The sequence below is a fragment of the Orycteropus afer genome, unplaced genomic scaffold (assembly GCF_000298275.1).
Source record: "Orycteropus afer afer isolate SDZICR_OR568_19922 unplaced genomic scaffold, OryAfe1.0 scaffold00655, whole genome shotgun sequence".
Lineage (NCBI taxonomy): Eukaryota > Metazoa > Chordata > Mammalia > Tubulidentata > Orycteropodidae > Orycteropus > Orycteropus afer.
The window spans coordinates 334,893-350,107 of NW_006922242.1; the positions used below are offsets into that span (position 1 = coordinate 334,893).

Sequence of the window (15,215 nt, forward strand, 5' to 3'; positions counted from 1 at the left end):
AACAGTCCATTTCAGCTCACTGATGCCTAAGATATCAATCTTTATGTGTTCCATTTCATTTTTGACAACTTCCAATTTTCCTACATTCATGTTTCGTACATTCCATGTTACAATTATTAATGGATGCTTGCAACTGTTTTTTCTTATTCTGAGTCATGCCATATCAGCAAATGGAGGTCCCAAAAGCTTTACTCTATCTACTTCATTAAGGTTGGCTCTACTCTGAGAAGGCAGCTCATCCCCAGTCATATTTTTAGTGGCTTCCAACCTGAGGAGCTCATCTCAAAATTAAAACAATGCCACAATGTTCCTTAACATGCCTGCTAATGAGAAGGCCAACTGCTCTGTAGGAGGAAGATGATGCAATCTACTTTGGTAAACCCAATGAGGACTGTTATGAGTTGGAATCAACTCAATTGCAATGGATTCTGGGTTGAAAGGTCAGAAATCAGCCATATTGGGTTATGTCATAGGGTGTCCTGTGAAAAACCAACAAATACTTGGAATATTTGAGTTTTGCCTTCATTTTCCAGAAGTGGTCTAACTCAGACAGCATGTTTGGTTCCTGAGAAAGTCAGTATGCAGAACAAACTAGTCTCAACCCAAAAAAGTTATTTCTAGCCAATTTCAGTGCGTGGTTGAAGGCTTTTTTGACAAGAGTTCATACCACAATCAGAGCCTTTGAGAATGGAGGGTGGGGAGGAAGGAGAGACCTGAAGGATTCATGGAAAAACATCCTGTTTCTAGGAGCTCCCAATGCAGGGAGAAGTATTCTCTTCCTTTAACAGCTTTTGAAAGTAGTTAGGAAATGCCCCGAGCGCATTTTTAAATGGTTTAAAACCATAAAATACTATAATGAAAACCTGATCTGAGAAAATATTTGAAAGGGCCAGCATTTTTCCTTACCCTGGAATGATTAAATGAGCATTAAATGAACTGTGAGAGCTACTTCGGCATGAGTATTAAGACTTGATTATTCCCCCAGTAGCCATATGTTCACATGTTCATAAGTGAATGGGCATCTCAACAGTATTTTTTAAAGCACGTTTGGAACACCCTAGTATAGAATGCTATTGTTTTGAGTTAGGTACATTTTTCTAAGAATTTTTAGTTTCATGGATATTTGTATAAGATTTAACTAGTTTCAACACTTGTGGAAAGGATATTAATTTTTTAACAAGAGATAGTATTTTCATGAGCCATTTTCTTGTTGCACTAAATCATGTTTTTAAGAGAAAATGCAACTTATTATGTGAATAGATATACAATATATCCCTTTTCAATTATTATTTGATTCTATTGCACATATTTTCTGAAAGGTATTTTTATTTTCACATGCAAAAGTATCAAATGATAGCTCAGAGTATCAGAAGATGGAAAATAAACAACTGGTTTAGTCTAGAAATGTTTTTCTCTGATGCTTTTTTAACTTATTCTGAGAATTTAGCTCAGTTTCCTAAAATGATTAAAAGTCATCTGTTGATTTTTGATGCTGTAGTTTTTTGTTTGTATTGATACAACCTTGTATTATACATCTGAAAACTATTATATAAACTCTAACTGGCAAATAATTCTTCATTCCCATCAATGTGGATTTCCCTGTCTTTCAAGCAGCTGTGTAGTTTTATAAAATACTGTTTCCTATTGGCATTTATAAATTGGAAAGTAAAAAAAAGCTCAATAAATATTAATGTAAGTTTATTAACCAATTAGAAAAATAAAGATAATTATTTAGTGAAATTTTTCATTTTATAAATGTAAAAGTCAACAACTGCCCACTTTTCAAATCTATAAAAACACTTTTCAGTTACATGAGACTTTATGTAAAATATTTGGAGCTCTGGTAGCGTAGTGCCTAAGGCACTCGACTGCTAAGCAGAAGGCTGGTGGTTCAAACCCACCAGCCACTCCTTGGAAGGAAGATGGGGCAATCTACTTCCATAGTGATACTGCCTTGGAAACCCAAGGAGGGATCGCTATGAGTCAGGTCCGACTCAACGGCACATAACAACAACATCATTAAAATCGGATTCAATTGGTTAGTTTGAAAAATAATTTGCTTTATACTTTTAAGTCATGTTTCACATTTATCATTCCTTTTGCATCATACGTAGCTAGCAAGCACAGTATAAATCATTATTCCAACTATAAATTAGGTTAGAACGTGTTATAAGATTATGTAGTGTGTGGTTCTGCCTTGTGACCATATCAGAACCATTAAAGACAAAGCAGTTTCATTTAGAAATTCTATGAAGAAGGATGTGGGTTGATTTAGTGGTTTTGATTCAGATCAGACCTATTCAGACTAAAGGAGTACAATGAATAAATTCTAGTTGAGATTTTTGTTCTAAATTCAATAACAGTTCACAGCTTTTGTTCACCCAAGTACACCTTTACTCAGGTGTAGTTCACAAATCAAGAGTAGTCCTTAAGCTGATAACATTGCTTTTTAACTGCATACCTTTTACCAAAGCAAATAATGTTTACATTCTTGAGTTTAATTTATTATTTGTAATATATATATATATATATACATATATATATATTCTTTTTGAATTCTTTGTGTTTAGTTAATTCTCTGTCTAACATTATTATAATTTCGCTATGTTGATATTTCTATTACAAATAGGAATTTGTCCTATAAAAGCTAATGTGCTTTGAATTTGCAATATAATGATCAACAGAAAAAAGATCAATTACTTCCAAAACAATTAGACATAGAAAAAACTTCTATTTTGAAAGCCAGACCCACTATAAAATTTAAAGTTATAATTAGTTCCTCATCTTTCTTAAATAATTCGAAAGAAGTAGAAGTGGGTTGGAATTTGTGATTTCTCTGGGGAAATGGTATAAACATTTGTAATAGCATTGACATCTCAGGAAACTTTTGGCTTAATGGTATGTGGCAAATTATTTACCCTGAAGGAAGACATTGACTGAGGTCATGGTAGATATATGAATCCCAGATGTGACACATTTTCATTTTGTTTGACACAGGAAGCTGACACGTAATTAAAGTATGATTAAGAATTCTTTATTCCTTTTGAATTCTGTACAAATATTCAAATCACACTATAGTATTTTACTAGTAAAAACTTTAAAGCTGTCATTAACTCATGTTTAAGCATTTTCTTACATTTTCATCTCCTTAAAAATGTAAAAAGGGCCTCTCTAATGTGGGGTGGTAGGGCTTGAAATTTTTCAGGAGGGAGTGAGCACATTCAGCAAAGTCAGACCTAGACAAGAGGCTGCTTCTCATTCTCTCCACCACCATAGACCCATCCCACGCACAGGTCATCCTACGAACCATGGGAAACATTCCTTTGAATATGTTCAGGGCATGTTCAGGGCAAAACTATAAAGTGCCTCTGATACTTATCTACTCTTCTTTCTACCCCATATTGTTGTGCCTACCTAGTTTGAGACAACCCTCTGAGCTCCTTATTTTCTTCATTTCTCCTCTTTCTCTACTAGTACCTCTGTCTCAATTCTTTCCCTCCACCCTGAGTAAGTTACTACACAGTTCCTATCTCCTTCCAGATAGAGTGGGTGATGCTGGGTTATTCATAATAGTGTCCTCCACTCTTCTTAGCATTCATTCCACATTCTTTAACCTGTATTTCAAAACCCTGTTTCCTATTGATGTCCAAGCCAGCCTTACCTATGATTTCACCGTCACATTTTATGCTCCAACTATCCTGAATTTCTATAGGTTCCTCAAACGGTGTCATGTTGTGCTCATCTCTAGGCCTTTGCAATAGCTATTCCCCTACTCTACTGCCTAGTACATGTAAGATGCTCATCTGTATTTATTGAATGAAGGCAGCAGATAATTGATTAATTGACTTATTGGTTAAATCAGTTAGTCTCTAGTAATATATATGTTTAAGTATTGCCTTTCAATGTAATACTGTCATTGTCTTAATTATATTAGTGTTGTGTGTTGGGATTTATCTGTATCACACAAATATGTGTGTGTGTGTGTGTAATTAGAGAAGTATAAAGGAGAAAGAACGTACTCATTTTGTCTAGGGTGGGGTAAAGGAAGAGTTCTACTTCCAATTCAAAACTTTATTAACCGATACATTATCAACTATTTTTCATAGCTTTTCTGTAAGAGTTTGTGCATCAGTAGCAGGCCAGAGCATTTCAAACACAATAGGTGAGCATGTTTTCATTTCTACACTCCTGTACTATACTAAGAAAATTGGACAGTAAGCATTTCTCTGCACAGAGAATATAAATCTAAAAAAGCTCTTTGTTAATACCATGATTTCTATTGTGTATATGAAACCTTCTACATAAATATTACTTGAATAACTGATATTCATATTATCTGCAAAAATATGTATAATTACAGAAAAATGACAATTTGTATTAAAACTTACGAACAGTGGTTTTTTTTTTTTTGCTTGGGAAGTATGTTATAAAAATTTTTCAGCCTATGTATTATTTTTGATCCATCCCAACTATGAAAAAAATGTTTTCTGAATAAGCACTTGAAATAATTCTTATCTCTGATATAGCATTGCATTCACTGAATAATTTTCCTTTCCTAATTGTGTTTACTTTTGTCTGTTCTTTAGCCCTGACAGCTGAGGTGCAATTAGATTCACTGAAACAAAAAGGAGCCATTAAACGTACTCTCTTCCTTGACAACCATCAGGCCTATCTCATCTTCCCTTTAGTGATAAGGCGGCAGAAAGCCTTCCAGTGCCAGGACTTTATGGTTTACCTTCGAGTAAGTATATCAGAAGTAGCTTTTCTGGCCTGTAACACTGGAATCCAAATTCAAACCATTTTTCTCTATTTCCCCATCACAATTCTCTACGTAGATCCACATCTACCTATTTTCATTTTCATAGGAGGAAACTTGAAGTCACACACTCTCCTCTTGACTCTTCCTTCAACTCATCTAATTTTGTGTTGCTTCTAATTTCTAACGCTTCTTTCTGATTAAAAAAAAAAAAAATCCCAGTAATGGTACTGAATTCAAGTGGTTTTCATTTCTGACTACCCCTGCTTCCCAAAAAAACATAAAAGTTTAACAGAATTTATTTGGATTTTTATCCAACATGAATATGTTTTGTCAAATCTTTTTAACATACATTTCAGAGACAACTCAAGAAAACTTTGAGTGTTAACTTTTAGACATTCAAAGTTTTTATTAAAAGTGTTTTTTTATTATTATTAAATATTTTAAAGTAATGTTTTTACAAGCACTCCAAAACACCCTACAGAATTAAAAAAAAAAAAAAAAATTTTGTACAGCAATGATCCATCTTCATTTTGCTGGTTGTTGAGCTGGTATCACTCTTTCTTATTTCCTCCCCTTCTTGAAGGGACTTTAAATGAGGGGAAACTTGGGGAAGGTCAGATGTTCACCAACACACTCTGGAATGAACAGTGGGATACAGTGACTTTTGTATCTTATTGTGATCTCGACTGGCACACAACCGAAGGGAGACATGCCTGCTACACAGTCTGAAATGGTCCTGTGTGTACAGTGCTTCCTGCTGGGTGCCACTCCTTACTCATGGAGTTCTGTTTCTTTTTCTGAGAGAATTTCAGATGGGCTGAAGATGTTTTGAAGTTCATGCAAGCAAGGGCTCAGTATAAAGAGGTGCTAAAAGTAAACATGTTTTCTTCCTCTGAGCCCAAGAAGACTTACATATTCTGCCAACCTCATGAAAATAAAAATGTTAAAAATGCTAATTTCTGATACTTTTAAGGACATTTGTTGTATGTATATGTATTATTTTCTACTTTGCAACTTGACTGATTCTGTATGAATCAGTGAAGGTCTGGGGAACCTGAAGATTACCTCTAGAACATGTTCCAGTGAAGCTACTGCTCTAAATGACTTCATCTCTGAGCATATATTAATTGTGGTACCATATACCACATAAATCAGCATGTGTCTAAGCCTGCTGCAGTGATAATGGCTTCATCACTCACTTTCATTGACTAAAATCAAATGTTGTCTGCCTTTCACAGACTAACATCTTGCAGCCATTTCACAGAGCCTTTTTGAGTTTGTGATTATTTTCCCTAGGATGAAACTGAATTCCGAGATAAATTATCTCCAATCAACATTAGTTTGAATTACAGCTTGGATGAATCTACCTTTAAAGAAGGCCTGGCAGTGAAACCAATACTTAACCACTACAGAGAAAATTCTGTTAGTGAGCAGGTAGGTCCTTAACCATCTCTGATGTTCACTCTCAAGCAGGCACTAAGTGTTGTTCCTTTGACCTTGAAACCAAAGCCAGCTCTTTTTGTTTGCATTCTTGCACACAAACACATAGCAGTTGGGAATTTTTCCCAACATGTTTCCTAAAACACTGCATTGTTGTGTTTTCAGAAGCCCTTCTCCTTGTGCAACCAAGATTTAATTTGTTCAAAATGTGGCTATAATGGAAGCAAGGCAGCCTGTAATCCTCAAACATTGCCAGAGTAGCATTCTTTACAGACATTTTAGGATGAATTGGAATTGGGCTGTTATGTAAACTAGCCTCTATTGGGAGGTCACTGGGTAACATAGGGTGTATATATAGCTAGGGAAAATCATGCATGGTGAAAGGAAAGTCTCATTTCCATTTGTGGAATTGTTAGTTCTTTTCAAGAAAATGGGATGTGATTCATGTTTTCCAAGATATTCCTGATGCATGTTTTGCATGACACAGGCTCACATCCTGGTGGACTGTGGAGAAGACAATATGTGCATTCCTGACTTGAAACTGTCAGCTAGACCGTAAGTCTAAATAAATAAACTTGTACATTAGATCTAATGGGATACATGTGTTTATTTAAAGCTTCTCTGGAGAAAGTATACACTTCCAACTGCTACAAAAAAAAATACACTGCATGAAATTCTTGAGCTTAGCTACACTTTGTGTGAGCCTGTGGTTTGGGTCAGTTCTTTGTCATTGGTGTCAAGTGACACACCCTAAGATTTTTTGCCTGGGCTGTTTGATCTTTCAGCAAATGTGAAAAGAAAAAAAAAAATGTTTTTTCTTAAAAGTAAACTCATCCATTGGGTGGCTCAAGTTCTATTTACTTACGTGCCTCAGTCAAGTAGGCAAAGGATGCCGGCGGGCTAGTTCCATCTGCAATTCAGCCAGACTGGTTTTTGCAGCACCCTGGGACAGTCTCCAGTAATCTCAAAGCCATTCTTAAAATTATCAAAATGAAAGGAATTTCAATTTACTGAAAATAAACTTTTAATTGGTACTTTATGGAATAAGGCAGAAATTGTCATAAAATCAAGCAAGAATCAAAGGGCATTATGAATGAATGCCAGTAATGGAGTCACCAGTCCAGCCTTGGTAATTGGACTGCTTTTTGTTACCAAAAGAAATGGGACTAAGGTAAAACATCCTTTGGTGGAAAAAGCAGCTCTGTGCTCCTCTTCTGCCCAGGAACCATCTTGTTGTGAGTGTCTGGAATCTCCTAACCTCTCAAGGGAATTTTTCCCAAACTTCACAGTTTAGCAAGTGTCAAAAGCAATACCTTTCAATAAGGGTCAGAAGTGGAATAGACATTTCCAAAAGTTGGTTCAATTTGAAGTTTGAAGTGAATCAAATTTCTTCAAAATCCTCTATCAGCTAGTTAAAATCTCTAATTTTTCTACCTATTTCTTGCCTCTAATAGTCTATTTTTCATTACTTGTCTCCCCCCTCTTACTTTCTAAATAATTCTCTTCTTCCCCCTGCCCCCATTGCTCATTTGAAGAAAATTATGTTTTTGAAGAAAATAATGGCTGTTTTCAACGATGTGCCAAACTGCCTCATAGTAGTTCGGGAGCCAGTCTTTAACTCTGCAGGGAGTTTTGCTAGCAAGTTGTGAAGTATGTTGGTAGGTTGAATTGGATCACAGTGAGAGCATTTACAATAGGCAAATATTACAAATCAGAATTATTATTTTTTTCTTTTTTGAACTGGTTGTTAAACATTTACTTGCACAGGCACTGGATGATCTCTATCCTTCTCCTTCAGAGATGTTTCTTTTAATGCTTCCCACCATCCCTCATGATGCTGCTACTTCTCTTTGTCTCAGTTTTGTGTTCAGATGAGTACTTAAAGTGTCTGTGAAATCAGAGAAGTGTAACACCTAATGATTCTTTTTAAACTGCATTTCTAGAGATAAGCATCAGGTAATCATTGGAGATGAAAATCACCTTATGCTCATAATAAATGCAAGAAATGAAGGAGAAGGAGCCTATGAAGCTGAACTCTTTGTAATAATACCAGAAGAGGCAGATTATGTTGGGATTGAACGCAACAACAAGGTAATGCCTGCCAATTATTTGAAGTTGTAAAGAACTAGGTATGTTGTCAAAGTCAAATAATGTTAAGTAGGGCCATCTTAGATGAGAGTTTCTTCCTAAATAAAAGAGGACAAAATGATACTTTACTTTGTTAATCATGATAGAAAGGAGTCAAGCAGAGGGATGGGCTTAAGCAATATGACTGTCTTTCTTTGCCATGTTGTTGTTAGCTACGACTGAATCAACTCCAACTCGTGGTGAGCCCATGCATGTCCATATGATGTTCAGTGCCTAATTTTTCAGAAGTAGATCATTGGGCCTTTCTTCCAAGGTATCTCTCAGTGGATTCAAATTTCCAACCTTTTGTTTAGCAGCAAAGTGTGTTAACTATTTGCCCACCCAGGGACTTCTTTCTGTGCCCTCGTGCAAAGGTGAATTGGCCAAAGATTACAGTTAAACTAAGGAAGCAAACTGACTGAAAGAAGAAGCTTAACAGTGATCAATAAATTTCTTTTGTCCCCTGGATAAAAGCTACTCTCACTAGCTTTTCAAGCCTTGTTTTGAGTTTCTTTAAGCTTCAAGCTAGTCACAGAGGCCTGGTTTTCATTATTGTTGATGGAAGAAGGTCCAACCAATCTGTGTTGAGTACTGATAACAGGCTACACAGACACTGGAAAGAAATATGTTCGTTTTTCTTAATTCTTGGTCCACCTTTTCAGGATTGTAGCCAGAAAAGCTGAGTCTTCCTCATGTACCAGTCGTGAATACCACTGACACTGATGCTATTTATAGTCTTCCCTTTCGCTATCACAACTTTCATGTTTCCACTCTGAGTATCCTCGGTGTCTGTTTTTAATCACTTAATCTGGAAAACCACAATAAATACATTATAGAATAATAGAGAGAATACCTCAGTTTCAGAAATATGTATACTAAAAATTAAGGGCAGAGACAAAGTTTAATATTTCTTTTATATTCATCACTATACTTCATATTGTTGTTGTTGTTGTTATGTGCTATCGAGTTGGCCCCGACTCATAGCAACCCCTCCTTGGGTTTCCGAGGTGGTATCACTACAGAAGTAGATTACCCAACCTTCATACAGGACTCAAAAACAACAACAACAACAACAAAAAAAAAAACTCACTGCCGTGGAGTTGGATCCGACTCATAGCAACACCTCCTTGGGTTTCCGAGGCAGTATCACTATGGAAGTAGATTGCTCAACCTTCCTTCCAAGGAGTGGCTGGTTGGTTTGAACCGCCAGTCTTTTGGTTAGCAGTCAAATGCTTTAGGCACTATGCTACCAGAGCTCCCTCACATAGGACTGTTGTTGTTGTTGTTATTTGCCGTCGAGTTGGCCCCACATAGGACTAGGTACATCATAAACCAAAATAAAAACAAAACAGTTTCCATTGAGTTCATTCTGACTGTGGCAACCTCCTGTGTGCAGAATAGAACTCTGTAGAATACCCTTTCCAGTGGCTATGACCTTTCAGAAGCAGATTGCAGGTCTTTTTTCCAAGGTGCCACTGGATGAGTTCGAACTGCCAACCTTTTGGTTAGTAGTTGACCATTTAACCTTTTGTGCCACTCGGGGACTCCAGGCACATTAATACCATAAATACCCACTGCTGTTGAGTTGATTTTCATTCCTAGTGACCCTAAAGGACAGAATAGAACTGCTCTATAGGGTTTCTAAGGCTGCAATCCTTATGGAAGCCTCATCACTCTCATTGAGTGGATGATATTTTCCAACTGCCAACCTTTCAGTTAGCAGCTAAGCAGCCAAGCACTTAACCACAGCACCACCAGGGCTCCTTAGATACATCATGGTGCTCCTTAAATACTTACTGATAGATTCATTCACTTAACAAAAATTTATTAAATGCCTGCTAGCTTCGAGGGAGCTCTGGTGGTGTAGTGCCTCAGGCATTTGACTGCTAACCAGAAGTCTGGCAGTTCCAACCCACCAGCCACTCCCCAGAAGGAAGACTGGGCAATCTATTTCTGTAGTGATACCACCTCAGAAACCCAAGGAGGGGTCGCTATGAGTCGGAAACTCAACAGCAGTGAGTTTGGTGTTTTTTGTTTTGTTTTGTTTTGTTTACTGGTTTCTAAAGACCACATACTCTGAGGAGCTTGCAGTCATGTAATGACTGCCTAATTAATTTAATGACAGTTCCTCTAAAGAGATATTTAAAACTGTCATATTGTTGCTGTTGTATAAATATTTTAAAAAAGCAGTGAATATCAAATTTCTCTGTTTACCTCTAATATCATGGTTTATGTTTTAGTCAAAAAGCTCAGATGAGTGATAATGACTAGTCTTTGACAGTCATATAAAATCATTAAGTGTTTCTGTTGAAAAAAAATCTTAGAATAATACCATCAATAATTATTTAAGAGAGTGCATGGTTAGGGCCTGTTTGGCGATAATGGTGAGGTATAGATTTCTGTGGGTTTTGTTTTATTTAAATGAATAAAACATAATATATTAATGTATTTGAAGACATTTTTGCTCAATCCTAAAATTAGAATGCAAATTATACATCAAAAAGCACAAAGATGAAGCTCAAGTATGTTATTTTTTAAAATGTTTCAAGGCTCCACTCATACTTGTATTTCAATTCCCTGTGTGTTACCCTACCCCACCCTCCATACCCCCCACTCCAACCCTCACCCTAACTTCATGAAATAAAACATCTATTGTTCAAAAACAGTTTTCTTTTAGCAAAATGTCAAGTTTACTGTTTACTTCATTACATGGAAAACATGGGAGGGCCCTTATCACTTCTATCTTTGGCTGTAGACCTTACTGCAGACATTATCCATAATCACAAATGAGTCCTTAACTGTTTTCCTCTATCAATTTCCCTTGGGCTGAGATTTAGCTCAATCTTTGAATTTTACATGACTAAGCCACATTCTAATTTCTTCTTTGTTTTTAAGCAGTTTGAGGTTTGTGTACATTTTTATTTATACCCAATTCAAGTATTTTTTTTTTTTTTTAATATTCCTCTCAAGGGGGAAAGGCATTAGGGTTATCTGATCGTGAGTTTTATTTTTCTTTTGTTGAAAACATTGATCTTTTAGAAATTATAGATGCTGATCATCTTTTTTGCTAGACACCTTAACTGAGTCAAACTTTACACTTCCCCTAATTTTTCTAGTAATAAAGGCCTGTGTGCCTTATCTTTAAACTTGTGTAATGTAACAGGAGGAGTCTGGATGTGCAAGTGGTTTGCAGTTGGCTCTAACCTAAAAGTTGGCGGTTCGAACACACCCAGCAGTTTGCAGAAGAAAGGATGGTAATCTGCTTCTGTAAAGATTACAGCCAAGAAAAACCTATGGAGCAGTTCTATTTCATAACACATGTGGTTGCCATGAGTTGGAATCTACTCAACAGCAACAATTTTTTTTTAAATAGGAGCAAAAATAAAAGGTGTTTAAAATATAAGCAAAAGAAAGAATAAATCCAAGAATGAACTAATGGAAAATGGTTTCTGAGTTCTCTTGAAGCAAAAGACAAATACAAGCCTGAGGAGGGGATGCAGGCAAAAACTGAAGCCTCATTGGCCAGTTTTGTACCTGAACTGTCTTTCCCTTATAAACACTTGGAGAACAGAGACTGGACATTTACCCATATCAGTGTTCTAACTGGTTCATTGTGTGTAGCCAAGAAATGTCATACATAAGCATTCAGTGCATTTTCTAGCAAATCAGTCCCTGTATCTATATGCCATAGGTACCAGAGAAAACATTTGTTGATTGATTAATTAATTGGATATTAAAGAATAAAAATATCTATTCAAAATCTTTACAAGTTCAGAATATTTTTATCTGATGGAAAGTAAAAAGGCAGTAATTTTTTAGAATCCCAACTGTATTTTAATTTTAAGTTCACAACCATAACTCTAGAATACCTTAACTTTATAGGTCACCAAGCCTATCAATTGTTGTATCCATAGCTTCTGTCCCACCTACTATTTAAGGGCATTCTACCTGCCCATAATCTGGGTCCTAACCCTCCAGTATTTCAGGGGTCATGCTCCATCAATAGTCCCTCCTTCCTGTATCATCTGCCTCTCCCCCACTACTGGCTGCTTCTAGTTGCAAAAAACAATTATTATTATTATTTTTACTATGTTCACAGATGCTAGGGAAAGGAGTTTGGACAGGGTGCAGTGGTCTCTGCTCTACAGTGTTTTGTTCCTCAGTTGGGGAAATTCAAAGCCTGCAGGTGACATGGTGACGAGGAGCAAGAATCATCAACAGTCCCCTTCACTCTCATGTCTTGTGGTTAATCTTGGCTCTCAGCATGGACCTCAGCTGGAATGTCAGCCAAAACACCTATAGATGGCTCTCCATCTCTCTTTATGTGGGATCTCTGGGCTTCCTCATAGTATGGAGCCTAAGTACCAAAAGGTATCATCCCAAAAGAGTAAGGTGTAACTACTTGGCATTTTTTTAATATTTAGCCTCAGAAGGCCCAGAGCACCATTTCTGCTTTACTCTCTTAGTTAAGGCAGTTGTGAAGAACTGTTTGGGCTTAGGCAGAGATTCCCCTCCCATTTGAAAGTAGGAATGTTAAAGTCACATTATTAAAAAGGGCATATGGAATGGAAAATGAATTTAATCCATAAACTTTCACCCAAATCACAATTAAAATATATACATATATATAAGCTTACTGCCGCCAAGTCAGATCGAACTCATAGCGACCCCTCCTGGGGTTTCCAAGCAGTATCACTGTGGAAGTAGATTGCCCAACCTTCCTTCCAAGGAGTGGCTGGTGGGTTTGAACTGCCAGCCTTCTGGTTATCAGTCAAATGCCTTAGGCACTACACCACCAGAGCTTGCTTTTATATATATATATATATATATATATATATATATATAAAACAAAAACAAAAGACACATAGAATGGTGGATACTGTTGTACTCACCTTTGGAAAAATACAATATACTACAATAATCATATAATCCTCCCTTGACCCCACACTACCTTCCTATATCGTTTCCTTATCTCTACACGCCTTCACAAACTTCTTTGAAAAGTTGTAGTGGTAGTTTGAGTCCTCCAAGAAGCAAATGCCAAGAAGGAAATAAAACATGCATTGATTTTATTAGAGAAAAAACTCATGGGAAACAAAAAGTAAGGGAGCAGAATAAGGCTGGCAGAGCCATTAATTTCCACACACAAAAAAAACAAACCAAACCCATTGCCATCCACTAAATTCTGACTCATAGCAACCTCTATTGGGTTTCCACTGCTGTAAATCTTTATGGAAGCAGACTGCCTCATCTTCCTCCCGTGGAACAGCTAGTGGGTTTGAACTGCTGACCTTCTGGTTAGCAGCCAAATTTCTTACACACTATACTACCATCTGCTCCATGGAAGGAAGACTGGGCAATCTACTTCCGTAAGATTTACAGCCTTGGAAACCCAATGGGGGTCACTTGAATTGAAACAACTCAACAGCAGTGAGTTTGTTTTTTTTGGTTTGATTATGCCACCAGAATACACACACACACACACACACACACCCCAAAATAAAAAACCAAACTCACTGCCCTCAAGTCAGAAACAACTCATAGTGACCCCCCCTTGAGTTTCCAAGGCAATATCTCTATGGAAGTAGATTGCCCAGTCTTCCTTTCAAGAAGTGTCTGAAGGGTTTGAACTGCCAGCCTTCTGGTTAAGTCAAATGCCTTAGGCACTATACTACCAGAGCTTATATAAATAAGTATACATATATAAGACAAGGACCTTCCTCCAGAGCCCGCAGAGAGACTTCCCCTAGAGCCTGTGCCCTGTATTGGGACTTCTGGCCTCCTAAACTGAGAAAATAAGCTTTTATTTGTTAAAGCCACCCACTTGTGGTATTGCTGTTATAGTAGCACTAGGTAACTAAGACACCTTAACCTTTGAGAAATGTTGCTGTTGTTGTTGTTATGTGCCGTCGAGTCAGACCCAACATATATATATATACACACACACATACACACACACATACACATATATATACACACACATACAGTCACACACACATATATACACACACTACACACACACTTTGAGCTATAAATAGATTAGAACAAAAATGTCCTGGAAGAGCTGAGAAAATAATCTAGAAATATCTAGAAAAACAAGCATTGTTTCTCCAACTCAGAGGAAGTAAAGGTTTAAAAAAAGAAAAGGAATGGGAGGAAACACATCTTTGATAAATGCCATAAAGCTATTTCTAGAAGATTGAAAAAAATCTACATATAAACTTTAACCTTTAGGTGGGATAAAAATACTTACTACAGAAGCTAAATCCTTAGTTTATATTCAAAGGACATATGGGCACTTTTGAAAGCTTTTGCTGGGTTCTTTTTTTCTGTTTTCAGGATAGAATTAATAACAACACAAAATCTCTCTCTAAGATTAGGGTTAGTTACAGATCTTTAAAAACATTTAAAAAAAAATGTTTTGGATTGAATTATGTCGCCCAAAAATATGTGTTGCAAATCCGAATCTCTTTGCCTGTGGTTATAATCCCATTTGGGAATGAATTGTCTTTGTTACGTTGATGACGCTACATTAGTGTGGGATGTATTTTGAGTTAATCTCTTTTGAGATATAAAACGAGATTAAACAAGTGAGCAAGAGAGGTGGGGTAAAATAGACGCCAAGACACATGGAGATCTCCAAGCAACTAGGAGGCGGAAGCTGAAGAGACAAGGACCTTCCTCCAGAGCCCGCAGAGAGAGAGACTTCCCCTAGAGCCTGTGCCCTGTATTGGGACTTCTGGCCTCCTAAACTGAGAAAATAAGCTTTTATTTGTTAAAGCCACCCACTTGTGGTATTGCTGTTATAGTAGCACTAGGTAACTAAGACACCTTAACCTTTGAGAAATGTTGCTGTTGTTGTTGTTGTTATGTGCCGTCGAGTCAGACC

At 36.8% G+C, this 15,215-nt stretch overlaps 1 protein-coding gene across 1 annotated transcript in view; it reads left to right on the plus strand.

Annotated features, from left to right (window-relative positions):
- The window catches only part of ITGA8 (integrin subunit alpha 8), a 330,607-nt gene that overhangs the window by 197,387 nt on the left and 118,005 nt on the right, over window positions 1–15,215 (plus strand). Inside the window, exons 16-20 of the mRNA XM_007956731.1 lie at window positions 4,107–4,162; window positions 4,587–4,741; window positions 6,056–6,193; window positions 6,687–6,754; window positions 8,143–8,290. Coding sequence (XP_007954922.1) covers window positions 4,107–4,162; window positions 4,587–4,741; window positions 6,056–6,193; window positions 6,687–6,754; window positions 8,143–8,290 — 565 coding nt within the window. The remainder of the gene's footprint in view (window positions 1–4,106; window positions 4,163–4,586; window positions 4,742–6,055; window positions 6,194–6,686; window positions 6,755–8,142; window positions 8,291–15,215) is intronic.